At 56.8% G+C, this 23,600-nt stretch overlaps 1 protein-coding gene and 1 long non-coding RNA gene across 2 annotated transcripts; both read left to right on the top strand.

Annotated features, from left to right (window-relative positions):
- Positions 1-2,571: 2,571 nt before the first annotated feature.
- LOC119091845 (uncharacterized) lies at positions 2,572-5,546 on the top strand. Its single transcript, XR_005093446.1, has 4 exons — positions 2,572-2,631; positions 3,809-3,921; positions 4,328-4,365; positions 5,419-5,546. It is a non-coding gene; the product is annotated as an uncharacterized LOC119091845 (long non-coding RNA).
- Positions 5,547-6,255: 709 nt separating this feature from the next.
- Positions 6,256-13,793, top strand: LOC119093576 (vicilin-like seed storage protein At2g18540). The gene is made up of 6 exons (XM_037216551.1): positions 6,256-6,353; positions 10,597-10,839; positions 11,402-11,534; positions 12,082-12,156; positions 13,051-13,099; positions 13,591-13,793. Exons 1-6 carry the CDS (start codon positions 6,256-6,258, stop codon positions 13,791-13,793), a joined length of 801 nt encoding a protein of 266 aa, XP_037072446.1.
- The last annotated feature ends 9,807 nt before the right edge of the window (positions 13,794-23,600 follow it).

Here is a 23,600-nt window from a genome sequence, read left to right as displayed (position 1 = left end):
GCCTTTGCCTTATCAGCCAGATGTTTTTATCTACATTTTTCTCGTTCCCTGTCATTGTCGATAATGCATTGTTGGGGACGCACTGTTTGAAGTGGCTCAAAGATTTTGGTTTATTATGTAGCGCGTGGTCTGAAAGTCTGTTTGTGCCTCTCAAGGTTTGTAGGACCGAAAAGGCAAGCTTTGGAGATGTACCACCTGAAGAAAACCCTGTATTTCTGGGAGAAACAAGCTCAAAATTTAGTGTTGCTAGTTGTGTGGTATTGTCACATACTTGTTCCATGAGCATGTCACTGACACATAATTCTAGTGGTGGTTTGTGTGATGCAGATGAGGCTCTTGACAGCATTCATTGGTAAATGGTAGTAGGTGTCAAAACCTTTGCTCTGCCTCATAGGTTTCAAAAGGGGATGTTTGTCTTAGATATGTTTGATGTATAGCTGCAGTTTTTTTAGGCAAGTGTGGTCATTGATGCAAAAATTATAACTATGCAGTTAATGGCATGAGCAAATGATGTAACATAGGCTGTCATTTTTTGTCATAGTTGCTGCATTTTTCATCAAAAATTTACTTTGCCATTCATTTTGTTCTAGCCTGGTTGGACACAGCTGCAAAAATTGTTGCCTGCTCCTTTCATATATGTGTAGTAACTAACCTTTATTGCAGAGGCAAAAGTATGTGAACCAAATCAAATTTTAAAGAGCATAAATATTGACCAATGATGTAAAGGTTATTAACATACACAGGGTACCAATAATAACAACCAGTGTGGTTAGTGTCTGTTCTTCTGAAAGATGAGGAATCTCAAAATCTTGTATGTAGCCAAGAATGTAGGTAAATCCCCAGTTATTGCGCAGGTTGTGTCAAAAATTAACTAACCTCTGTACACCAACTAACTTTGGCCGTACATAATGCATGCATGATTAAAGCATATTTTTTGTTTTGTGAAGACTTTTGTTTTACTTGTAAGTTGTAGGATGGAAAGCTAAATTCAGGTCTAGATCTATAGGCACAAAAAAGTGTTGGCCTGTTCCTTTCATCCCATGTTCACATCTATTGTTAAACCAGTGTCAACAATTTTAGTTAGCTATTTGGGAAGATGTCAATTTTTTCTTAGATAGGCCTTGCATTGGGAGAAGAGTGGTTGAAACCCATTTGGTTAGGACACAGCAGTTATCTTGCAACATAGGTCACAGCATGGAATGGTCAAGTGTCAATGAACTTCAGAAGCTCATTTTCAGAACTATGTTCACCAAAACCTGCTTTATCACAGACAGTGGGGATATGATGTCCAGTAAATAATCATGGGCATCAAAGTGTTTTAGTTGCCTTACACTGGCAGCATCCAGTTTCAACAAAGTTCTCCTCCTATTGATTTTATCCAATTTTATCCAATCTCCTATCCAATTTTAGTTAGCTATTTGGGAAGATGTCAATTTTTTCTTAGATAGGCCTTGCATTGGGAGAAGAGTGGTTGAAACCCATTTGGTTAGGACACAGCAGTTATCTTGCAACATAGGTCACAGCATGGAATGGTCAAGTGTCAATGAACTTCAGAAGCTCATTTTCAGAACTATGTTCACCAAAACCTGCTTTATCACAGACAGTGGGGATATGATGTCCAGTAAATAATCATGGGCATCAAAGTGTTTTAGTTGCCTTACACTGGCAGCATCCAGTTTCAACAAAGTTCTCCTCCTATTGATTACTATGATATTGGGTATCCAGTGGTTTTGGACCAAATGGACCATATTAGTATGCTACTGCAAATGCTGGGTGGCATTGCCTGGGTTAATAAACTTGCATATCAGTACTAGCTAGATACATTCCATGGTATTCTCTTTATTTCATGATAGCAATGACTGAAGTATTTAGTGTTTACTAGTGTTTAGTACTAATCACTAGTGTATTTAAACATTTGGTGCATTTGAACATTGTATGATGCTTCTAAAGCTCCATGAACTGGACAAGATGTTGCACCTAATGCATCTTCATCAACAATAGGCTTGTTCCAAAAAGAATACTGAAATGTTTGATGTGTTCATTGCTCACCTGCCATGTATCTCAGCACATTGGATAGGTCCCCACACCTCATTACATAAGCTGATGAATAAGCCACAACTCACAGCTCCTGCCTGTGTATGTTGCAGAGTGGTCCATCCTGGCACCAGTGGTAGAACCGCTCAATCAGTGGCGTGGCGCCAGTGGTAGAGCTGCCCAGTCGGCAGAGCGGCACCATTGATAGAGCTGCCCAGTCGGCGGAGCGCCGCCAGCGTCGACCGCACAATGGGCTCCGGCTCCGACTCCGAAGACGACCTGGAGGCGCTGCGGCTGGCCGCGCTCCGCTCCAAGAAGTCGTCGCCCGGCGCGCCGCGGCCGGCCGCCGCGCCGTCGGCGCTCTCCGCGCTCGCGCCGCCGTTCGTGCCTGCGGCGGTGGCGCCGCTGGTGCCGCCGTTCATCTACAGCCGGCCGCCGCCGCCGCTGGTGCCGGCGCCCTGGCAGCCGCCGTTGCAGCCGCACCCCCTGCAGCACCAGCACCAGCTGCTGCAGCACCAGCAGCGGGAGGGCCGCTGGCGGCGCGGCCGGCCGGGCCCGCTGCATGGCTTCCGGGGAGGCCTGCACGGCCGGGGACGGGTCAGTGGATGGCGGGCAGTGGCTGGCTGGTGGCTGACCTGTCTGGTGGCTGACCTGTTTGGCGATCTGACCTGTCTGGTTATGTGGCCACTCAGCAGCTGACCTGTCTGGTGGCCGTACAGCGAGCTTTGGCTGTAATGAGGCTGCAGCAACCTTGTTGGGGCTGGACAAGATAAAAGGTTGCCAGTTACAAATTTTGTATTGCACATGTCTTAAGATTAAGTGGATGATACACATTTGAAGATATTAACACAGGTATCAGATGTGATGAAATAAGCATACATGACTAATGGTTTATTATTAATTGGAGAAGGCTGCTCTAGACAACATAATTTTCTCTGTTTAGTGGAGCTACTCTCAACATGTCATTCTTTGTCACGTACATGGCACAGCACCGGTTGTGAGCAAATTGATGGCCATTACATCGCAAACATTGGTTGTGAGCCTATTGATAGCTGTTATATCTGGAAGTTGTGCTCACGAAAGTCACGTGTAAACGACTCGACAATTGCATTTTCTTTTACTGATTGCTGCATGACCAATCAAATAGTAGAATTCAAATAGCATTACTAAGGTGTCATGGATTCTTGTGTAACTGTAAAATAACTTTCTACAAAAGTAAGCACATCCTCACGAGCGCTTCGCACAGACTCTAGGATGGTTTAGGTCGTAAGGGCAGTGCTCTGAACTGCACTGAAGGCTCGCTGAGATGGCTATTTCAGTTCAAAGCTCCCAGTTAAATGTGAAGCACTCTTTAACATGCATTCTGTGCCGTTGCTTGGTGCACGGTTAAAAATCGGACTTAACTCCTGCTTAACATTTTTTGTAATCATTCATGATGTATCTAATTTTTTCTTCTTTTTAGTGCAAACCATCACAAACTTGATGATTGCCCATTGATGAATTGGAGGACATCTGATCACACTTTCATGGTTGCTCAGTTGTGTCATTCCCATAGCATGTAGTGTTCCCCTATTGCGTGAAGTGCTCTGTTCCTGCTTGACCCCCCATTGCACTGGCCTGTGGGCAGGCTTGTCAGCCAGCTACCTGTAGCTGCCAACCATCCATCCAACCATCTCTTAGTCAGCCCCTCCACGGCGCAGCCGGAGGATACGGTCGCGCAGACGCTCCGGCGAATGTTTCCTGACCTGACCTGACCTGACCTGCGGTCCGTCAGGTGGCGCCGCGGGCGGGAGCCAGCTCGGCTCTGATCGCCATCGTACCGGTAGGCGCCGAGGAGCCGGCCGCCGGCCGACAGGAGCGGCGCCGACAGCGACAGCGCAGCCGCAGGTGCGCGCGCCGCCGAGCCGCCCTCCGGCGGGGGCAGCTGCGGCCTGACGCCGGACGGCGCGGCGCCGGCTGTGGGTGCTGTGACGTGCCGGCCGCGGGTGATGTGTTCGAAAATAATGTAATGCTTGTCTGTAGAAAGATTAATTAGCTGGGGTATTTTTCAGGCCTATTGTCCGCGGCGTTTGTAAGCTGTAGACTACTTGGTGCGTGATGGTCATGGAGGACGACTTAGTATGTGGTGGTCGTGTTGGACGACTTGATTTGTGATGGTCGTGATGGACGACTTTGTATGTGATGGTCGTGATAGACGACTTGGTATGTGGTGGTTGCGATGAACGAGGTGGTGCGTGAGGTCTCTGCTGGTTTGCTCTATGCATGTTGGGTTATCTCCTATTTCTTGTTGCAGCCATGAACAAGTACCTGAGAAGAATCAAAGCAAGAAAGGTGAGCAGCAAAGTCTGGTTTTACTTCTTGTGGCACTGGCCATGATCTGACATTACGTCGGCTACCTGGACAGTTCCAAGGACCTTCGAACTTTGTCTTGCAATGCAGTAACTGTATCATATTCAGTCAAAGTATATTCTTAGGAATTTCTGTTTGATTGAGTCCTCACAATCTTTTGGTATTCCCAACATAATGTAGAATGGCATTTGCAATAACTGGTCTTAAGTGTGTAATGGACCCCACATCTGAATCTTCTCTCAGGTTATTATTATTATTATTATTATTATCATTGTTATTATTATTATTATTATTATTATTATTATTATTATTATTATTGTTATTATTAATATTTTTATTTTTGGCTAGAGAAGTAAGATAATAGTTGTTCTCACCCTCGACTGTGTGGATAAATGGTCATGGTATAGCCTACAGCTAAGTTTCCTTGCAGTAAAGACCCTGTGGTGGGAGGGGGGAGGAGGTCAGCATCCAGGCAGCGATATTGTCATTGGTCGCATTCCGTGCCTGTGAGCCCACTGTGTCTCCCCGCTATCGTGGTGCGCCGCTGGCGCTGTGAGCAGAGCCGCCTCCCTCGGGGGACGCTGGCTGGCCGTGCGGCCCGGGGACTAACCTGCACTGCTGTCCCCTGCCCCGCTGTCCCCTGCCCCGTCGTCCCCTGCCGCACCGGCTCCTGCCCCGCTGTCCCCTGCCCCACCGGCCCCTGCCCCGCCGTCCCCTGCCCCGTTGTCCCCTGCCCCGCCGGCCCCGCCCCCGCCGGCCGGCGCCGAGCCGCCCCCGGTGACCTGGAGACCGAGCCGCCCCGCCCCCGCCGGCCGGCGCCGAGCCGCCCCCGGTGACCTGGAGACCGAGCCGCTCCGCCCCTGCCGGCCGGCGCCGAGCCGCCCCCGGTGACCTGGAGACCGAGCCGCCCCGTCCCCGCCGGCCGGCGCCGAGCCGCCCCCGGTGACCTGGAGACCGAGCCGCCCCGTCCCCGCCGGCCGGGGCCGAGCCGCCCCCGGTGACCTGGAGACCGAGCCGCCCTGTCCCCGCCGGCAGAGAGCTCCAAGTTCAGCCGGATCGACCGGTCCAACAGCGAGGACGAGGAGGAGGAAGAGGAGGCGCCGCCGGACACCCCTGACGTCACCGTGACGTCACAGCAGCCGGAGCCGCCCGCTGACAGCCAGGTGAGGGCCGGCCGGTGGCGGAGCCCGGGCACAGGGGGGATCGCCTGGCAGCGGAACTGTGGCATCCAAGTGGATACATGGGTCCAAACAGGAATACAGGAATCTGTGGTGTGTGATACATCATTTTGTTGGAAAAAATGTGAATGGATATCGAGTCGTGGTGGTAGTGCACACCAGTTGAAGTCTGCTTTTTTGGCCCTGTTAGCCATCCTGTTGTGTCACCAAATTGGTCTGCGCCGTAGCACTGCAGCGAGTTGATTTACAGTGTGTGTGCAGCCGTCCTCTATTATGTAGTATATTCAGTCACCTCCGTTAGAGGCAGACGCCGATTACCAGACGAGCGCTGTTTGTTTGCTGTCTTGAGTTTTGGCCGTGTGGTGCGCCCGTGTTTTCATGGTCCGGACGTACACCGCTCTCTACTGTCAGGTTTATGGTGCGATGCACGTGGCTGTGCTGCAGTGAACTGTGTCCGCTCACCGTGCTGATGCCGCCCCTCCAGCCGTCGGGCGCGCCGGCGGCAGCAGTGGCGGCCGAGGCTGGGCAGGACCCACCGGCCGCCGCCGCCACCGCCGCCGAGACGTCCCCTCCGCCGGCCGCCGTCGACACCTCTCCACCGCCAGCGGCCGGCCAGCCCGCTGCCTCGCCGCCGACCGCCAGCGACGAGGACGACGAGGACGACGACGAGGAAGACGACGAGGACGTGATCGACATGGGCCTGGGCGACGACGACTTTGACAAGATGCTGGCCGAGTTCGAGGACTTCGTCGAGAACCCGGCCGACAAGGCGGACGCCAAGAAGAAGCGCCGGCGGGAGCGGCGGGAGCGCGCGCGGCCCGAAGCGGCGGCCGCCGACCGGCAGCAGGCGGACGCCAGGCGACGGCCCGAGACGAGGGACGCCACCAACGGCGACCAGAGGGGCCGCAAGGCGCCGTCTGGCGGCCAGAAGGACCAACGCAGTCCGCCTGGAGGGCAAAAGGACCGACGCAGTCCGCCTGCGGGACAGAAGGACCGGCGCAGTCCGCCTGCGGGACAGAAGGACCGGCGCAGTCCGCCTGGGGGACAGAAGGACCGACGCAGTCCGCCTGCGGGACAGAGGGACCAGCGCAGTCCGCCTACGGGACAGAGGGACCGGCGGAGTCCGCCTGCGGGACAGAGGGACCGGCGCAGTCCGCCTGCGGGACAGAGGGACCGGCGCAGTCCGCCTGGGGGTCCGAGGGACCGTCGGTCTCCTGCTGACGGGGCGAGGGCCCGCCGGACGCCGCCGCCGGCAGTGGCCGCCAAGCGTGCCCTGAGTCCGCCGCCAGCGCGGGCGTCAGGTCCGCCGGCCAAGCGGGCGGCCGTCGGCTCGCCGGGCCGCGGCTACGGCTCCTCGCCGAGCCGGCGCTCGCCGCCGCCGCCGCGGGGTTACCCGGGCTCGCCGGCGAGGGGTTACCCGAGCTCGCCGGCGCGGGGTTACCCCGGCTCGCCGGCCCGCCGCTCGCCGCCGCCGGGGCCGCCGTCGCCAACCCTGCTCTCCAGGTGCGGCTGACGTCTGCGGACGGCCTGGGGGAGGCGGGGGTTACGCGGTTGAATGTGGGAGCGGGCCGCTGGAGGTCTCATTTGTGCCCAGGGAGTGGTATTTCTTTGGTGGCATCCCATGAAGCAATGCATTGATGCGTCCTAAAGCTTCCAAAAATAATAAGTAATTCAGTGGGCCCGCGTCTGCGTGTTGCGGTCTGTGCTCGCCTGCCAGATTTCATGCCCCGGCAATCGTCGCCGCTGCGTCACCGTGGCCATGTACCTGTCATTGTCATGTCTTGCTCAGCCTGCTCTAGCTGTTGCTGTGCGCTGTGTGGGTTCTCCGATGCCGAAGTGGTCTCACGTGCCCGTCTGTCCGCCGGCCACAGGTCTCCGCCCCGGCCGCTGCCGCTGACGCAGGAGGAGTTTATCCGGCGGCTGCAGCTGGGGCTGCCGCTGCGGGACGACACGCCGCCCCGACACACGGCCCGGTCCGGCCGACACTCCAGGTAACATGGGGAGGGAGAGGGACCACACGCCGCCCCGACACACGGCCCGGTCCGGCCGACACTCCAGGTAACATGGGGAGGGAGAGGGGCCACACGCCGCCCCGACACACGGCCCGGTCCGGCCGACACTCCAGGTAACATGGGGAGGGGGAAGGGCCAGGGTAACACTTGTGGGTCTGACCCTCTCCCCGTCCGTGTCAGGTTCCGTCATTGTTGTGTCTGACCCTCTCCCCGTCCGTGTCAGGTCCCGTTCGCCTCCGTCACTGTTGTGTTTGGCCCTCTCCTGTCCGTGTCAGGACCCGATCGCCTCCGTCATTGTTGTGTCTGATCCTTGCCTGTCCGTGTCAGGCGCCGTCATTGTGTCCGATCCTCTCCCCGTCCGTGTCAGGTCCCGGTCGCCTCCGTCACTGTTGTGTCTGATCCTTGCCTGTCGGTGTCAGGTCCCGTCACTGTTGTGTCTGATCCTTGCCTGTCGGTGTCAGGTCCCGTCACTGTTGTGTCTGACCCTCTCTTGCCCGGGTCAGGACCCGCCCGCCTTAATCACTGTTTTGCCTGACCCTTGCCCCGTTCGCGTCAGGTCCCGGTCGCCGCTGCCGCCGCGGCGCCGCAGCCTGTCGCCGCCGCCGGCCGGCCGTCGTCTGCGCACGCCGAGCCTGAGCCCGGAGCGGCGCCGCTCGGGCAGCCCGGCCCGCAAGCTGCTGCCGATCAGACAGGTGAGGCGACCGCCGTGGTCCGGAGCCCAGCCTCCAGCTGCCGCCGCTGCTGAGGCGGCGGTGGTGCTCACAGCACGGTGGTGGTCCGCGGCGTCACCTCTTGTTACGGTATCGGCCTTTTCGACGACCGACACTGGAAGAGGGACGCGCTGCTTTACTGTAGCTAGGCGTTCAGATGTCACCTGTACAAACGTGACAGCCGTCGGCAAAGGATGCAGTGACAATGGTGTTGTAAGCGGACGGTGGTCCTCAGTGATTGATTGTTGGACGTGGCGCGGCCGCCGGGTGTTAACCGTTGTTTTTATTACGTTGGAAGGCTGCCTGCAGCGATACTGGTTATCGTGTCCGCTGTCGCCACACTGTTCGTTAAAGCCTAGACTTTACTTTACTTTAAAACTAGCTAGGTCCTAATCACATGCCGCGCTACGTCGGTTCTGCGTGCATCCAGCTGCGTTCCCGGCATGTGGAAGCCATTGGGCGTGTCACGTGATCTCCGCTGTGTTTGTGACACTGCCTCGTCACCCCTGAGCTCCGCCGGTCGTCAGTTGTGCGCCCCATAGGCTAGGGCGAAGCGGTGTCTCAGCACCCCGGCTGGGGCAGGCCGGCTTCTCAGCACTTAAGCTGGGGCCCTCACTGATATGGGCGTAGGTTCAAAGGGGAACGAAAAATCCCGGCCGCTTGGTCGGACCCTAGGGCGTGTTTAAAACGTCGCTTTCACAGTTTGGGTGGATTATTTTTTATGGTCGGTTCGTGTTGACATCTTCATACATAGTTGCTGACTGAGTCATGGAATGCTAGGGGAAGAACTTCACGCTGAACCTTGACTCCACGCCGTTGGTGGTAACTCAAGCCGATCTTGTGACTCCACCCAAGGCTAGACACCCTAAACAATTCCAGTGGATCACGGCATCCGACAGCTCACGAGGTCACCCCTCCCGAGAGCTCTCCTCATCACTGGGCCCTCCTGAGTGATCGCATGGTCACTATGTCCTTCCGGGCGCTCCTGTCTTCTCTGGTCCCCTCCCCCCCGAGCGCTGCTGTGCTCACTACGCCCTCCGGAACGTTCCACTGTCGTCTCTGTCACGGGAGCCCCTTGCCGTATCCTGACATCCGTCGCCGTCGCCCCGCCCTCCCCTCAGGAGCGTGGGACGGCCGGTCAGGGCCGGCGCCGGCCCCGGCCCGCCTGCCGCTCGTGGGCCCGCGCCGCCGGCGCCCGCTCACCGGAAGTCCAACATCCGGTACGGTCCGCATCCTCCCTCTTCCCCCCCCCTCCCCTCCGCCGCTCCGCCTCCGCCTCTCCGCCTCCTCTCTCTCTCCCTCTCTCTCCCTCTCTCTCTCCTCTCTCTTTTTCTTTCTCTCTCCCCCCACCTCCCCGCTCCTCTCCGCCTCTTCTCCCCAGTGCGGATGTGTTGAAGTGATGGCGTGCCTGATGGACGGATGGCGCCGGCTTTGTGATGTGTTGAAGTGATGGCGTGCCTGATGGACGCATGGCGCCGGGTCTGTGATGTGTTGAAGTGATGTCGTGCCTGATGGACGGATGGCGCCGGTTCTGTGATGTGTTGAAGTGATGGCGTGCCTGATGGACGCATGGCGCCGGTTCTGTAATGTGTTGAAGTGGTGGCGTGCCGGATGGACGGATGGCGCCGGTTCTGTAATGTGTTGAAGTGGTGGCGTGCCGGATGGACGGATGGCGCCGGGCCTGTGATGTGTCCTGACCGCACGGCGCTCGCCGTAGCCGGTTGGTGCCCGATGTGTCGGCGATCCGCCATCCATGTGTGGCGTGGTGCGGCCGGCCGGTGTGCAGACCTGGTGTACCTGGTGTTGCGTTTGCCCTGCCGGCGCGGCCGGCGCCTCAGCACCACCGCCTGCCGCGGTCTGCGGTCCTCGTCCGGTCGGCAGTGTTTTGCCGCCTGGCGGGCGGTCGCCCGAGTCGTCGCCAGCGTGTGTCTGACAGTTATCTGCACTGCGTGCGTGCCTCTGCTGTTATTGCCTGTTGCCGCGGTGCTGTCATCGCCGGTGTTTGTCGTTTGGCCTGCCGGCCACCTGTCGCTGGTCAGCCGCCGCGTGCCATCCGTCTGCCGGCCGTCTGACCTGGCCGCGTGTGCTGCAGGGCGGCGGGCCCGCGCCGCGCGCTGGCCGCCGCAGTCCGTCGCCGGCGCCGGCGCCGCGGCGGCGCAGCGCCTCGCCGCGGCGGCCGGCCGGCGCGCCGCCACCGCGCCGGGCCCGCGGCGCCACGCGCCGCCTCTGGGAGGAGCGCCAGCTGGAGGCGTGGCGCCGCCGGCAGCGTGAGGACGCCGACCGGCAGCGCACCGGCGCCGGCGACGACCGCAGGAGGGCCGATGAGCCGGCCAGACCGGACGACGAGAGGAGGCGGCGCGACGAGGCCAGGAGACCGGAGGAGGAGCGCAGGACGGGAGGACGGGAGGACGAGAAGAGGCGGTCGGAAGAGAGGCGGAGGCAGGAGGAAGAGAGGAAGCAGCAGGAAGAGGCGAGGCTGCGGCGCGAGGCCGACCTGAAGCGCAAGGAAGAAGAGGAGGCCAAGAGGCAAGCCGAGTTCGAGGAACGGCTGAAAAGGTGAGACCAGCGACGTGTGCTGTAAGGACCGAGCGGGCTGTGTCAGATGACTTAAATGGGCGAACAAAGTCCAGACTTGCTTGATTGGCACAAAACTGCGATGGATTTTGTCGCAATGTGAGGCTTCAATATTGTTAGAGCGCTTCCTGACCTCAGGCTGAAGGCCTCAACGTCTTTGTTTCTGGTTTAGCTGAGGGTGACTAATCTGAATTGTTTCACTTGGGCCATGAGCGCCTAGTAGGAAGTCCCCAGTCCACCGATCCTACCCGGCCATCAGACATGTGGGTTTGCCCGTTCCCCTACGTTGGCCTGGGCCCTGCTGTGTTCCCGGCGCGATGGTGACCCAGTGCCACGATCGAATGATGGTCGAACGGCGTGTTGACCCCTGCGGTTGCCGGGGCGCATGGAAACCGTAGGTAGTAAAAATTCTAACAGGGAAACCCTGGGTAGTAAAAGTTATATCGTGGAAACCGTCGGTAGTAAAAATTCCCTTCGACGAGAATTGAACCCAGACCTCTAGCTTCCGAGCGCAGTGTCGTCACCGCCGGGTTATCGTGCGCAGGCTGCCCAGCCCGGACCGCGAGCGGGTGATGCGCCGCCGCCAGAAGTTCGAGCGCAACCGGCCGGTGGTGGGCCAGCCCAAGACGATCCGGCTGCGGGGCCCGTCCGTCGAGCCGGCCCCTCCGGCGGCGCAGGTGAGTGGACCGGGACGGCACGTGAGATGAGGCTGTCGTGCCGCTGTCGGTGCCTGCTGCGGACTAGACCCGACAACATGTCTTCCGGGCGCTGCCACCGTGTGCTGCCCAGATGCCGTGTTCTGCTAATGCCATGATTAATTGACTGGACCCGTGTGCCGTCCTCATCATGCGACCTGCTGACCTGATTCTGTGACCTGGACTGACCCTTTGACCTGCTGAACTGACCCTATGACCTGCTGACCTGACCGTGACCTGCTGGACTGACCTTGTGACCGGTTGAACTGATCATGTGCCATGATGACCTTTTCATGTAACCTGCTAAACTGACCCTGCGACCTGGTGATCCTGTGGTCTACTGACCTGACCCTATGACCTGGTGAGCGGACTCTGTGACCTGCTGACCTGACGCTGTGACCTGGTGAACGGGCCCGGTGACTCACTGACCTGACCCTGTGACCTGGTGAACGAGCCCTGTGATCTAGAGTGATGCCGTGACCTGCGGACCCGCTGACCTGCCTGGACCTGATCCGCGCCCCCCGTGCAGCGACGCTCTGAGAGCCCTCCACCTGCCGACGCCGACGCGCTTGAGCTCAGCGTTGACGAGGAGCTGCTGTCGCTGGTGGCCGAGCTGGAGGAGCCGCTGCCGGCGACCGCCACGGGCCCGGTCCTGCGCCGGCCGGCAGCCACCTCAGGTGAGCAGCGGCGGCCTGCTCAGCGGCCGCCGAGTGCGCTCCGGCCGGCCGGCTTCGGCCCTCCGGTTTAAAGGGAGGGCCTGAGCTGGGAGCGGGAGGGGGGGGGGGGGGAGGGGGGGAAGATGTTTTGAATGTGAAAGAAGTCGGCGATGAGTGATGGCGATGTGGGATGGCAAAAAAACAGGCAAGTGAAAACAGACACCGATGGCGGAAGGTTAGATGAAAAATGACCCCATTGCAGCCGCCAGAAGGAGATGGTCGTGTGTGATAAGGTGGGACACAGATGACGGTCTCATTTTGCTGATGATAATGGTGTGACCTTACCTCTACCAGCAACGCTCCTGGAGGCTGACGCCCGTTGTGTGGCTCTTCACTCGAGCACGTAATATGCGTCCAGAGTGGTGTGGTCCGGAGCTGGCCTATGTCAGGGATGTTGTTCGTCGTCATCAGCTGCCTCGCACGGCACGGCGAGCCGCTCCGCCGCCCTCGCCCCCGCCCTACCCCCCGCTGACGGACGGCGCGCCGCTGCGGCAGGCTCGGAGGGCCGCGGCCGAATGGACCGCGCCGTTACCGCCGCCGCCGCCGCCGCCGCCGCCGCCACGGACGCGGACGCGGACGGGGACGAGGAGCGGCGGCACCGGCGCCGGGACAAGAGGCGGCGCCGCGAGCTGCGAGACGGCCGCCGCGTGGTGGTGGTGGCCGAGCCGGCCGGCGCGGCGCAGCCAGGTGAGGCGCCGCCGGGCCTCGTGACCCGCAGACGCCGGCCGGCGCAGGCGGCGGCCGCTGACCGCTGGCCGCGCTCGCCCCCGGGATGTTGCCAGCGTCGCCCGCAGTCGGTCCGCTGTCGTCTTGCGGATGATCTTGTTTGCAGTACGTCGGACTGCCCAGCGTACAGAGAGGCGGACGGGCAGCCTCCGAACCGGACTGACCGGTGTGTTTGTGGGGTGTCTCGCGAAAGAGTCGGATCTTGTCTGCTGAAAATGTCAGTTGTGGTCGAGTTTCACGACGTAACACGGGTGCACTGAGCGGGGATGAGTGATAAAACATTGCCCAGAATGCATAAAAATGAATGGGTTTTGTCCCCTCGTTCGACCCACTTTGTTACCAAGATTGATAGATTAGAGTCCCCCCCCCCCCCCGCTAGTTTGACCCGCTTTCGTATCAAGGTTGGCAGATTAAAGTCCCCACACGCACACACTCCACGTATCTAAATGCACGCACGCCCACACACGCACGCACACGTAGGAGTAGGAAACTATACCATCGAATATTTCAGACCTGTCACCTGCAAGCTGTTTTGGCGCTGATGCTGATATTGCAGCTGCCGCGTTTGTGACATTGTTTTCCGTTGTTCACGACAGATGGCAGTAGCGGCGGCCGCCCCGCCTCGTCCGTGTTCTCCCGGCTGGGTGGCGGCAAGTCAGCGTCAGGAGCGGCGGCAGTGGCCAAGTCGACCGACTCTGGTGTCAGCCGCCGCAAGCTGCGCCTCAAGCGACACTCACGAGATGGCGGCACTGCTGGCGGCGGAGGTGAGCTGCCCAGCGAGCTGCCAATCAGCTATTGACGTCGCCATCAACGACCCTCATTGGCTGCGAGTCTCGCCCACGGAAGTGGTGTACTCGGCGTCTAGTCACGAGCGTTTTGTTGAGCGCACCTCGAGTACGCGTACAAATTTAATATGGCGTACCTGCGATAGCCAGCCGCGTAGCTGGAGTGATGGCAGGGTTTATAACGAAAGCCTCATATGGGTATCGTGTATCATATCACGTCACATATCATATAATCGGTATCGTATCGTGCTTGTCTCAGGTAGCTGGCAGGAAGCTTTGGCCCAGTGGTCTCTGACATTTGGGTCAATCTACGGCAAATCGGTCGCGGATAGTTACATGTCAACACGGCGCAACCTTTCAAGTTTGAACGTACGTCAAATTGTTTGCCGTCAAATGGTTTGCCGATTGCCAACGGCAATCTGTACAGGGGTAATTACACGCCCAAAACACGATTCAGCAAGTGTTAGAGCGGTATGGCGTACCGTTAAGGAACCAGGAGCAGATGAAAATGCGCGATGACGTCACGAAACCTGTTTTTTAACTTCATGTAGCGAAAACGGTCTGCTGTGTACACTGTCTGGGAATAGCCCATCGGAAACCTAAATGCCTATACTTTTCCGGAAAATGGGTAAATATTGCATTCAGGGTCAACTAGCTGCATATAGTAACCTGATTTGACATTTGACCTCATTTTCTCAATACATTTTTCCTTCGGTTTTCTTTAAACCATTATGCAATTGAGGACCAATTTATCGCGGTTCAAATTAAAAAGAGATCGATTAAAATTTATTCACCGATTAGAAAGATATCTAGGCCGGTTGTAAATCGAGTTTTAGCTTTGGCGTGTCACGCGCGGTGACACGTCATGAGCCTTGAAACAATGCATTTCTACCTAAAACCAGTCACTTTGAAATTATTCTGTGACTCCAAAACAATGTCTGAATGACGAGTGCGTGCTACTCGGCCTTGCGTACCTATCGTCCCTCAAGAGTCGCGTAGATGGCAACGTCGTGTGCTCGTAGTCCTCACAACACATCGATGAGCTATATATATATATATATATATATATATATATATATATATATATATATATATATATATATATATGTATGTATATATATATATATATATATATATATAAAGAGCTGGATTGGGGCTCAACTTGAGAAGAGATCAGCTGGTCTGAAGTTGTATTATTTGTTTTCTACTGTTCAGGGACAAGCGGGGATAAAGCCACAACAACGTTCTGGACAAGGGAGACTGGAGCAGCAGTGATAGACGGAACAGGAGTTGGCGATATGATTGCAGTTGCGTGTATGGCAAGTGCCACACAACAAACGGAAGTCGCGCTTGTTTAGATTGTGACCAGCGCAGAAGTGCTTTCGTTTCTTTCTTCCGTTCTCCAGATGAGGACAATGTCACGGACAGGGTTTTTCAGAATGTCGCCTTGATCAGTGGCGAATTTGTTCGCCAAGATCTTCCAACAGGTGCGGGTGCCGAAAGCCAAGTAATTAAGTTTCTTTCTCTTGATCTAGCGACTTATATGAATCGAATGGACCGGGACCTATATTTCAATTGCCGTACCTTGGTTGGAGGCGAGCAGTCCGTTCAGCGTTGAAGACCCGCTTGGTCCAGTGGATCCGGGTCTGAGGCACCAATGTAACGCGTCAGTTGGTGGATCGACGTTCTTGTTCTCCCTGTCTATTGCAAAGACAAGTAAGAGGTTTACCTTCATTTGGCCGCAAGACAATCGGACTCGCTCGCCCTGTGTTAGCAGTGCAGACCTGGTCGTGGTCGGACCTCGCCTGCTGGCATGCAGTGTGCGTCAGCTTGTATACACCGGGGCCGTTGCCCGGCGACCTCTGATCTCGCATGGGCGCGCTCCAGAACGTTCCACTGCATATCACAATGACTGCACATATCTATTGTACGGGCTTAACGAGACTACAGAAATGTTTTATGATGCACGACAGTTCAGGTTCTCTATGAAGTGATTAATAGCGTGAACTACGAAGTGAAGAACAAGGTAAAACTCGTAAACGGGTAACGGGCACCGACGAACATAACAGCGACGAAGCGAGGCGACGTGCAAAGAACGAGAGTGGGAACTAGCCGTTACAATATCCCCCTTTACCAACAAAAAAAATGATAGCAGGGCAACAACGCTCATTAGTTGGCAGCAGCGCCGTCAACCAAGTGCGCAGCGGCTAGTAACGCATCGCGAATAACCTTATAGAGCGGATCGTGTTTCACTAACTTTGTGTCACGTCCTGAAATATAACCCCAACCAATATCCCAACACCATGATGTGTGCAATCCCGCAGAATGCTAAACATGCAGCGTAGTCTAAACTCATGCGACATATACATGCACCAAACATCGGTCGCGCGCTCTGGGGAAACGTATACACACTTCAAAGGCCAGTCATTGCACAGGGCATCATCACTGAAATAGTCATCTTGAAATTGTTCGATGCTGTTCGCAATCCCGCCCTCCTTAAGATCTAAGTCCGTCTAGTTTCTGAGCCGCACCCCGCAAACATGGGAAGGGTATATCGGGGAAAATATTTCAAAGCTACCTTGGCATCCGTGGCGCCATAATAACGTCATTTCAAATATTGCCATTCCATAAGACATCTGGCTAAAGAAAGAAGCGAAAGACATGGGTGAAGCTTTTCTGCTATGGTTTCGAGAACGACATGGTGCCGGAATACCAGCCCAACTTTATCTTTATTCTCCTGGTTTTTCCGAGGAATAAGGCTAATACTTCTGTCTTATCTATGTGACTAATGTTCCTCGCTAATGCACTGAACAACTTGCATTCAAAGTAATCCTGTGGAGGATGAAGGCAGCGCGAGACATTTATTACGACTCAGTTGTACAAAGCCTACGGCGCGGAACAAACAGCCCAAGATTTGAACCTGCCTACGTTAGCCTCTTTTGTATTCACATCACTAGCTTAAGCAAATGATCAGGAGCATAACCCGCTATTAACGACGAGTTTAGAGCTGGTGATTTATGGCTGCACACCATGCCGTTGAAATACAATTCGGTTCTCTTTCCACATGACTCGGGATGGACGACAGGTGCGAGAGTTCGATCACAATGCGTTCTTCATTTACACATTGTTAGTCCCGGTTGGTGTCGAGGTCAAGTTCGCGGGCCACCCGATACCGGCCGCTCGAGTCATGGTGGCCACCGTGCGTGATGCCCCCAATGTCCAAATTTGATTTGCAACGGATCTAGAAAAGATTCGATCAATTTCTTTGTTTAATCTGAACGGTGATACGTGGCGAGTGTTGGTATTTGATGGCATATCGGTGTTTAAAAAAATCGAAGGCACCACGTGTCTTCGTAAAATGAGATAAAAGATCAAGCTAAGTCATATATATATATATATATATATATATATATATATGAATGTATGTGTATTGACATAGTTTGCCTTGAATGTTATACTGATCCATGATTTAGAACAATATAGATATAATATTTGTGATGCGCTTTTCTCCGACCTTATACTCCGCAAACTCTATTCGTCAGAACATGTTGAAAATTATTGTCGCGACGTCATCGCATATTTTCATCAGCTTCCATTTCCTTATCGGCATGCCGTAAGGTTCCAAAGCTTCTAGAATGGTGCCTTGGCGGTATAATCTACAGCCGTGTTTTCGTCAAATTTGAAGGGGACGCCGCGTCATCCTCTGATCGATCTGTCGTGGAATGGCCCGTCTGTGACCGGGTGGTTGTGAAGCGCCGTTGGGGCGGCGGCAGGAGCGCCTTGGTGGACGCGTTGTCTCGGCCAGTTCCACCCACCCAGCAAGACGTTTGGGACGGTTATTTATAGTCGCGCCCCCGCCGGTGATTTGTATGCTCACGTTTTTCGTTGTGCGTCGCGCTCCTACAGGGACCATGCGAAGTCGATGGGGCCGTTTGAAATGGTGTGCTCGTGTTACCGGTTATGCCTTGTTTGCGGATTAGTTGGGGATATTCGGCCGGCGTTGCGTTGGTCCAGCTTAGGTGCGTGCTATTTCGTGGCGAGCCGGCGAGATTTTGTGCTTGTCGTGGACTGCCGCGTGTGTCCGCCACCCTCACGCATGATTGCATGAACCAAATCTCAACTACGCACGGCTGAAAGGGTAGTCGTAGATGTTTTTTGTATGGACATGTGCATTGAGCATGATCGACGACCTCCTCACCCGAGCTGTGACTTTGGTCCACTTCATCCGATTGGAGCCCATAGCCGAATATGACGTGCCATGCTGTGCCAATATGCCATGAGAGTGGCTGTAATCCACTATTTTTTTCTCGGGCCATATCACTGCAGTCGCCGTCGTGTTCAGTCATTCCAGATGTGTCTGCAGGTCGGCATGCGTGCGCGAGGGAGCGACCGGAAGCCGTAGTAGTGTTTTCCTGTCTGTGATATCGGGCTTTCAGCTGCGGGCCCTGGCCGGGCGGTCGGTGATACGTCCCGCTTTCCACCTCATGTGGTTTAAATCATCGCGTTTTAATGTAACACATCCAGTACAACGATTGCCCCACCCTATTTGAAGTGGCTCGCCCACATAGCGTACCATAGCAGGTTTCATGGTATTCTGCCCTGATGTGGTTTGACTGTTATATTGCGGCCGTTACGTTGCGCTGTAACGCGTTACGTTGCGCTGTAACGTTGCACCGTGACGCGAAGCGATGCGCCCTCACCATCGGCTGCGTGCTGTATCTGTGCTCAACACTCCGTAATTTGCCAAGCGTAGTACAATGTGTAGTGTATTTTGGGCGTGGTGCGGCACGCAACCGGCCGCAGTGGACACCACGGCGCGGGACACTCGCCGCGGCCGCCGGCCACGGCCAGGTAACCCCACTGGAAACGCCCCGTCGCTGATGTTCGGCTGGCCGGGTCTGTCCGGTGGCGCCGGCCCGCCGGCGGGGCGTGCGTGCGCACGCGCCGGCGCGGCCGACCCGTGCGCCCCCGTGTGTCCGCCCCTGACCGCCGGCGCCGGGCCGTGCAGCCGAGCATGCCGGCGCGCTCCGTCCGCAGGCGCGGGCGGCGGGCGCCGCGGCACCTGGCCGCGGCGGCACACGGACGCCCGGGGTAACAGATCGTTTGATCACAGGCTGCGGCGGCCGAGCGGTCCTGGCATCAACTCACGCCGTCCACACCCACAGGCGCGGCGAGCGGTGTGCCCGTACCGCCCGTGCTTGTCTGACCACGCACCCGTGCTCTCTGCCGCGCCAGGCTCCGCCGCCGGCCGCCACCCGCCACCGCCACCAACCCAGCCGAACAGCTCGAAAGCCGCCTGCGCAAAATCAGAGTGCGCACGCCGCCATTGTCAACGCAGCCGCGAGGTAGCCCTCTGACAAGCACCTCTACGGCCTGACCAGCCGGCGTCCGAACCACGCCGCGGCTGCTGCCATCTGTCGGCGGCCCCGCGAGCTCGAGGTGACGAAGACGTCCGCTCGGGTGCTGGCTGGCGGCCCGTCGGCCGGAGCGCTGTGACATGTACAGAGCGTGTGGACGACTGACGGCTGATGTACAGGGATGCTTGCGATGTCGGTGGGCTGAGTGGTCGGCGTGTGGCGGGTGTGCATGAGCTGGCGTCGGAGCGTTGGCGGTTTGGTTGCTGTTACTGGGCGGTTGGTGGGGCTGGCGCGGTGGTGGTAGGGTGTGATGAGCGTGGCTAGGGCGGCTTTAGAGGATGTTGTCTTTTGTGTACGCTGAAGTGTCTTTTGTTCATTGGTTATCAAACGGAATACTTCGTGGATTTGGGGAGGACAATATTCGTATGTCGTGCAGCGGTTCTGCACCTGGACGTTTGCTTTTCTTTAACATCACTCCTATATCCCGGGGTGGTTTCCTCAGAAAGCCATTTATTTGCTGCCTCAATTGTAATGATCCGCATGTATGTATGTGCGTAACAGTGTGAGATAAAAAAGCCACGAGGCATTGTGAATACACACCAATACACAATACGTATCGCCGTCCTGTTTTGCGATAGCAGTTGCTGAGATTGGCCAGAACACCCGAGAATGTACTTGGAAGTGTAGCACCAGTCGTGCCGTCGTGGAACACGGTGAGCCGGGCTGGAGCACCAGTCGTCCACGTGTTCCTGCGGGGGCCCTTCGCGTTCCCTCCGCATCTCGGGAATCGACCGACCGACCTCACCAGTTCAGCGGCAGTCGATAGTCTTGGTTGGCGTCACCTGTAGGCGCCAACCAACAAAGGAGTTCCAGGGAAGGAGAACGTCTCAGAGACATTCTCCTTCCCGGGAACAACGACCCGCCGTATGAGGCGCCCTCTCCCTGGAACAATAACCGGCTACGCCCCGTCTTGAGAGGGAAACAATGGATGGGTTTGGGTGGTCGTGGCAAGAGCCGTTGCGATGTTTTTTTCCGCTCTGACCCACGCTGATCTGACGCACTGGCGCGAACGCAACTCCGGTCACGTGCTTCACACGTGATAGTCCGCAAACGGCTGGCAGCATAGGGCTTACCGCACCCCAATGCAGTTCGACCTAAAAAAAAATGTTCGACCTCGTTTTAGGTCACGACTGGCCGTGTTGACGCAGCACGAGGTCGAACTGACCATGCATATCTGGAAACGCGGGGCGCCTCGCAACCTTCTACCCTGACGCTATTGAAGGTGCACGCAAAACACAATGCCGGAAAGACGAAGAGCCCTTAGAATGAAAAGCTCGCGACACTACCGTCCTTTTCTGACGGCTTAGCATGGCTTGAACCCAACTGTCATAGCCGCGATGTTATTTTGGGCGTGTTGGCCTTTCCCAGTTGCTGGTGGAATGCGCTTTAGTTGAGCCAGCAAAGCAGCGGCCGGGGACGGCAATAGCACAGTAACTGGCGGTAAAGACGCGGGCGGCTCCCCACGCAACTATACAAGATAACACGGTGACCAAATTGATACGACGGCGGCCGACATATCCGTGCTTCGGAATATTATATGTGCACGCAATCCACATTACTACGCTTTTGCTGCGCGACCTTAATAATCCTGGACCGAACCCCCGACTTTGACCTAGGTGACCGGGGTAGACTAGTCCCGGTGACCTCGCATGAGGTCGAGGTGGTTCCACCTACGTCTGCTGTGTATGGAGGTCATTCTTTACCGCTGCAGTTTGCTTTACGGTTCCACACAACACTCGCACCGAGGCATCGCGCAGCCAAGAAACACGACGGTGTAACATGGTATACATCGTATTTGTTCCGTTTGTTCACGCCAACATGCAATAGCAGAGAATGTCGCAATCACTGACCGCAGCCATAGACCGCAGATAACACAGCAAGCGGCGCAGACCACCAGTCGGTTCATGTTATACAATACACCCAACACCACGCTACAATGGCTACAGAACGACAGCTAACCACCAGCCATGCCAGAAGTCATCATCATAATGCCCAGTCTCACAGTGTTCACATAATGCTTACAAAATCGGCAATCTCACACCTTCCCCCCTCGCAGTTAGAGGTTAAATCAATGAGTCTCAGAGTATATATGCTAGATGCAGACGTCGCATAAACAAAACAACATCGACTGACATGATTCAGCAGGGGAACACAACATCCAAACCTCCACAGAGCCCGCAACAGAACCTCACCGAACTCTCATACAACGGCGCATACGCCGGTTCGCAGCCTCCCCCGCAGTCAAGACCATTTAGTCGGCAGTCAAACGAACCGAGCGAGCCCACGCGACCCCCGACGGCTGCCTCTGACGCCTGGCTGGAGACATGCGGCACTCCAGGGAGGCTGGACCGTACAAGCACACGTGGCCACCCACAGAGCGGAACAGGTAAACGTCAGGTGATGGGACAGGTCCAGCCACGGCCAGATGAGTCACTGGCGCGGGCTGAGGCGGGATGCAGGGTTGGTGCGGGCTTATACAGGACTCAGGGTTGGCGTGGGCTTAGATGGGATTCAGGGTTGGCTCAGGCTTAGACGGGGTTCAGGACTGGCGCGGGCCTACAGGATTCAGGGTTGGCGCGGGGTTAGACGGGATTCCGGGTTGGCGCAGGCTCAGATAAGATGCAGGGCTGATAAATTTTGGAGCTACCCCAGCCCGCAGCGTTCGGTGCAAGGCCATTCATACCACCAAACTTACTGGATTAATATGTCCAATTACACCACAAAGGGCCCGATATTGCACGCACACCACGCGAACGATTCCAACAAATGAGTGAGCTACAATCGACTGGCTGCTAGAAAATGACATGGACTGAGCATGGGCTCACTCGCATCATCCACACAGTCAACCATCGCCATGAACACCTGAGAGAAGATGAGTACGAGCTTAACGCTAGCGTGAGATAACTTATCAAACAAAGACTCAGAAATCACACCGTGCACCACAAACGGAGAAGAAAGACCGCCAGCTGTTGGTGTCAACTGATAACAGCCAAACGCATGCTAGTGCCACTGTCGACGCATTGAAGGACCAGGCGCGTGCCAACCAAGGCGGAGCCGTCGCATCACAGGGATACTTCATCGAAGACTAACTGGGAGACCAACAAAACAGTCTGGGACCCGTTTCCATTGGACCGACCCTGCTCAACTTGCTCACAGAAAACCGGCTCGGAATCGCCGACGACAGTGAGCCGGCAGCCCGAGTTCGAATTGTACCTTTCCCAGATATTGCGCCGTCCCCCGCGCGGCTCGTGGCCGTCACTACAGCACATTCAGAAACTCAAAAGCTGGGACACGGGGCGCCACTGTCGCCGCGAGCGCCAGAACTGCGTCCGCGGCAGCCAGCTGCAGCCAGCGGCGGTCAGCGGCGGCCAGCTGCAGCCAACGGCGGCCAGCTGCAGCCAACGGCGGCCAGCTGCAGCCAACGGCGGCCAGCGGCAGCCAGCGGCGGCCAGCTGCAGCCAGCTGTAGTCGACGGCGGCCAGCGCTGGCACAGCAGCGACGGCGACGCCGAGATGGCCCTCCCACCGGTGCAGTCGGAGAAGACTGAAGCTTCGGAAACAAACCCCATAGACTCGGCGGCCTCCAGACACACGGGCGATAGACCGGATCACACACATTAATGCCCAAATGTTTCCTCTGTACTGGCCCAGCACAGACTTCACTTTGGTGCGCGGACGCGACAACGGCACGTCCTTTGCATACATCCGCGTGGCACACCGTGCACCACACGAATGTCACGTGCCGCTCGCGCAGAAACGCGGTCTGCGCAGGTCCGTTAGTGTGGAGGCGTCAGCGGGATAATCAATGAACACGAGTCGCTCGCGTAAATGACGTTAGATGACGTCAGCTAACGCTCGCACGGACGTTCGATGACTGCCCGAGCAGCGACCAGAGCACAGCTGGGCCGCAAACCGAAGAAAAACCAGACTTCAGGTGTCCACCGGGTTTGTGTTGGGACCTGACCGCGGCGACCTGGACAGCACGCAGGTCTCTGAAGGCACAGCGCGCCGCTGGCGCACCACGAGCAGCGGCCTCCGCCCGGGTCGAGAGCGGGCTAGCCCACCCTCGCCGCGGAGATCTCAGACGTACGCCCTCACGTCTCTGACGGGGCTCAGTCTCGCCGCCGCGCAAGAGGCGGAGCCATGTCTGAGCAGTCTGGAGGCGGTGTGACCGCCGCCGCTGCATCGCAAAGACCGTGCGATAGAGTGTACGGCGCGGACCGTCAGCGGTCGCGTGGCCGGCCGCCCCGGGCCGTCCGCCGAGCGGCGACGGTCAAAGAGCCGCTCTCAAACAGGCCACCAATCCAACCGGCGGCCAGACGGGAGCAGCTGGTCGCGGTCTCGAACTCAACTACAGCACATGTAGCGAGGCCCGCAGCCGGGAGGGCCGCGGTTCTCAAAACTT

This window comes from Pollicipes pollicipes, unplaced genomic scaffold, assembly GCF_011947565.3.
Source record: "Pollicipes pollicipes isolate AB1234 unplaced genomic scaffold, Ppol_2.1 Scaffold_1600;HRSCAF=1878_pilon_pilon_pilon, whole genome shotgun sequence".
Taxonomy (NCBI): Eukaryota; Metazoa; Arthropoda; class Thecostraca; order Pollicipedomorpha; family Pollicipedidae; genus Pollicipes; species Pollicipes pollicipes.
Note: the sequence above shows the minus strand (reverse complement) of the source record. Positions and strands in the feature narration are given on the sequence as shown.

What these genes read in the sequence shown, in the direction of transcription:
- LOC119093576 (XM_037216551.1), top strand. Translation starts at nt 6,256, where the DNA reads ATGGGCCTGGGCGACGACGACTTTGACAAGATGCTGGCCGAGTTCGAG. An exon ending in GACGCCAAGAAGAAGCGCCG is followed by an intron (nt 6,354 to 10,596) that starts GCGGGAGCGGCG and finishes CGACGACCGCAG; the next exon opens with GAGGGCCGATGAGCCGGCCA. An exon ending in CGGCCCCTCCGGCGGCGCAG is followed by an intron (nt 11,535 to 12,081) that starts GTGAGTGGACCG and finishes CCCCCCGTGCAG; the next exon opens with CGACGCTCTGAGAGCCCTCC.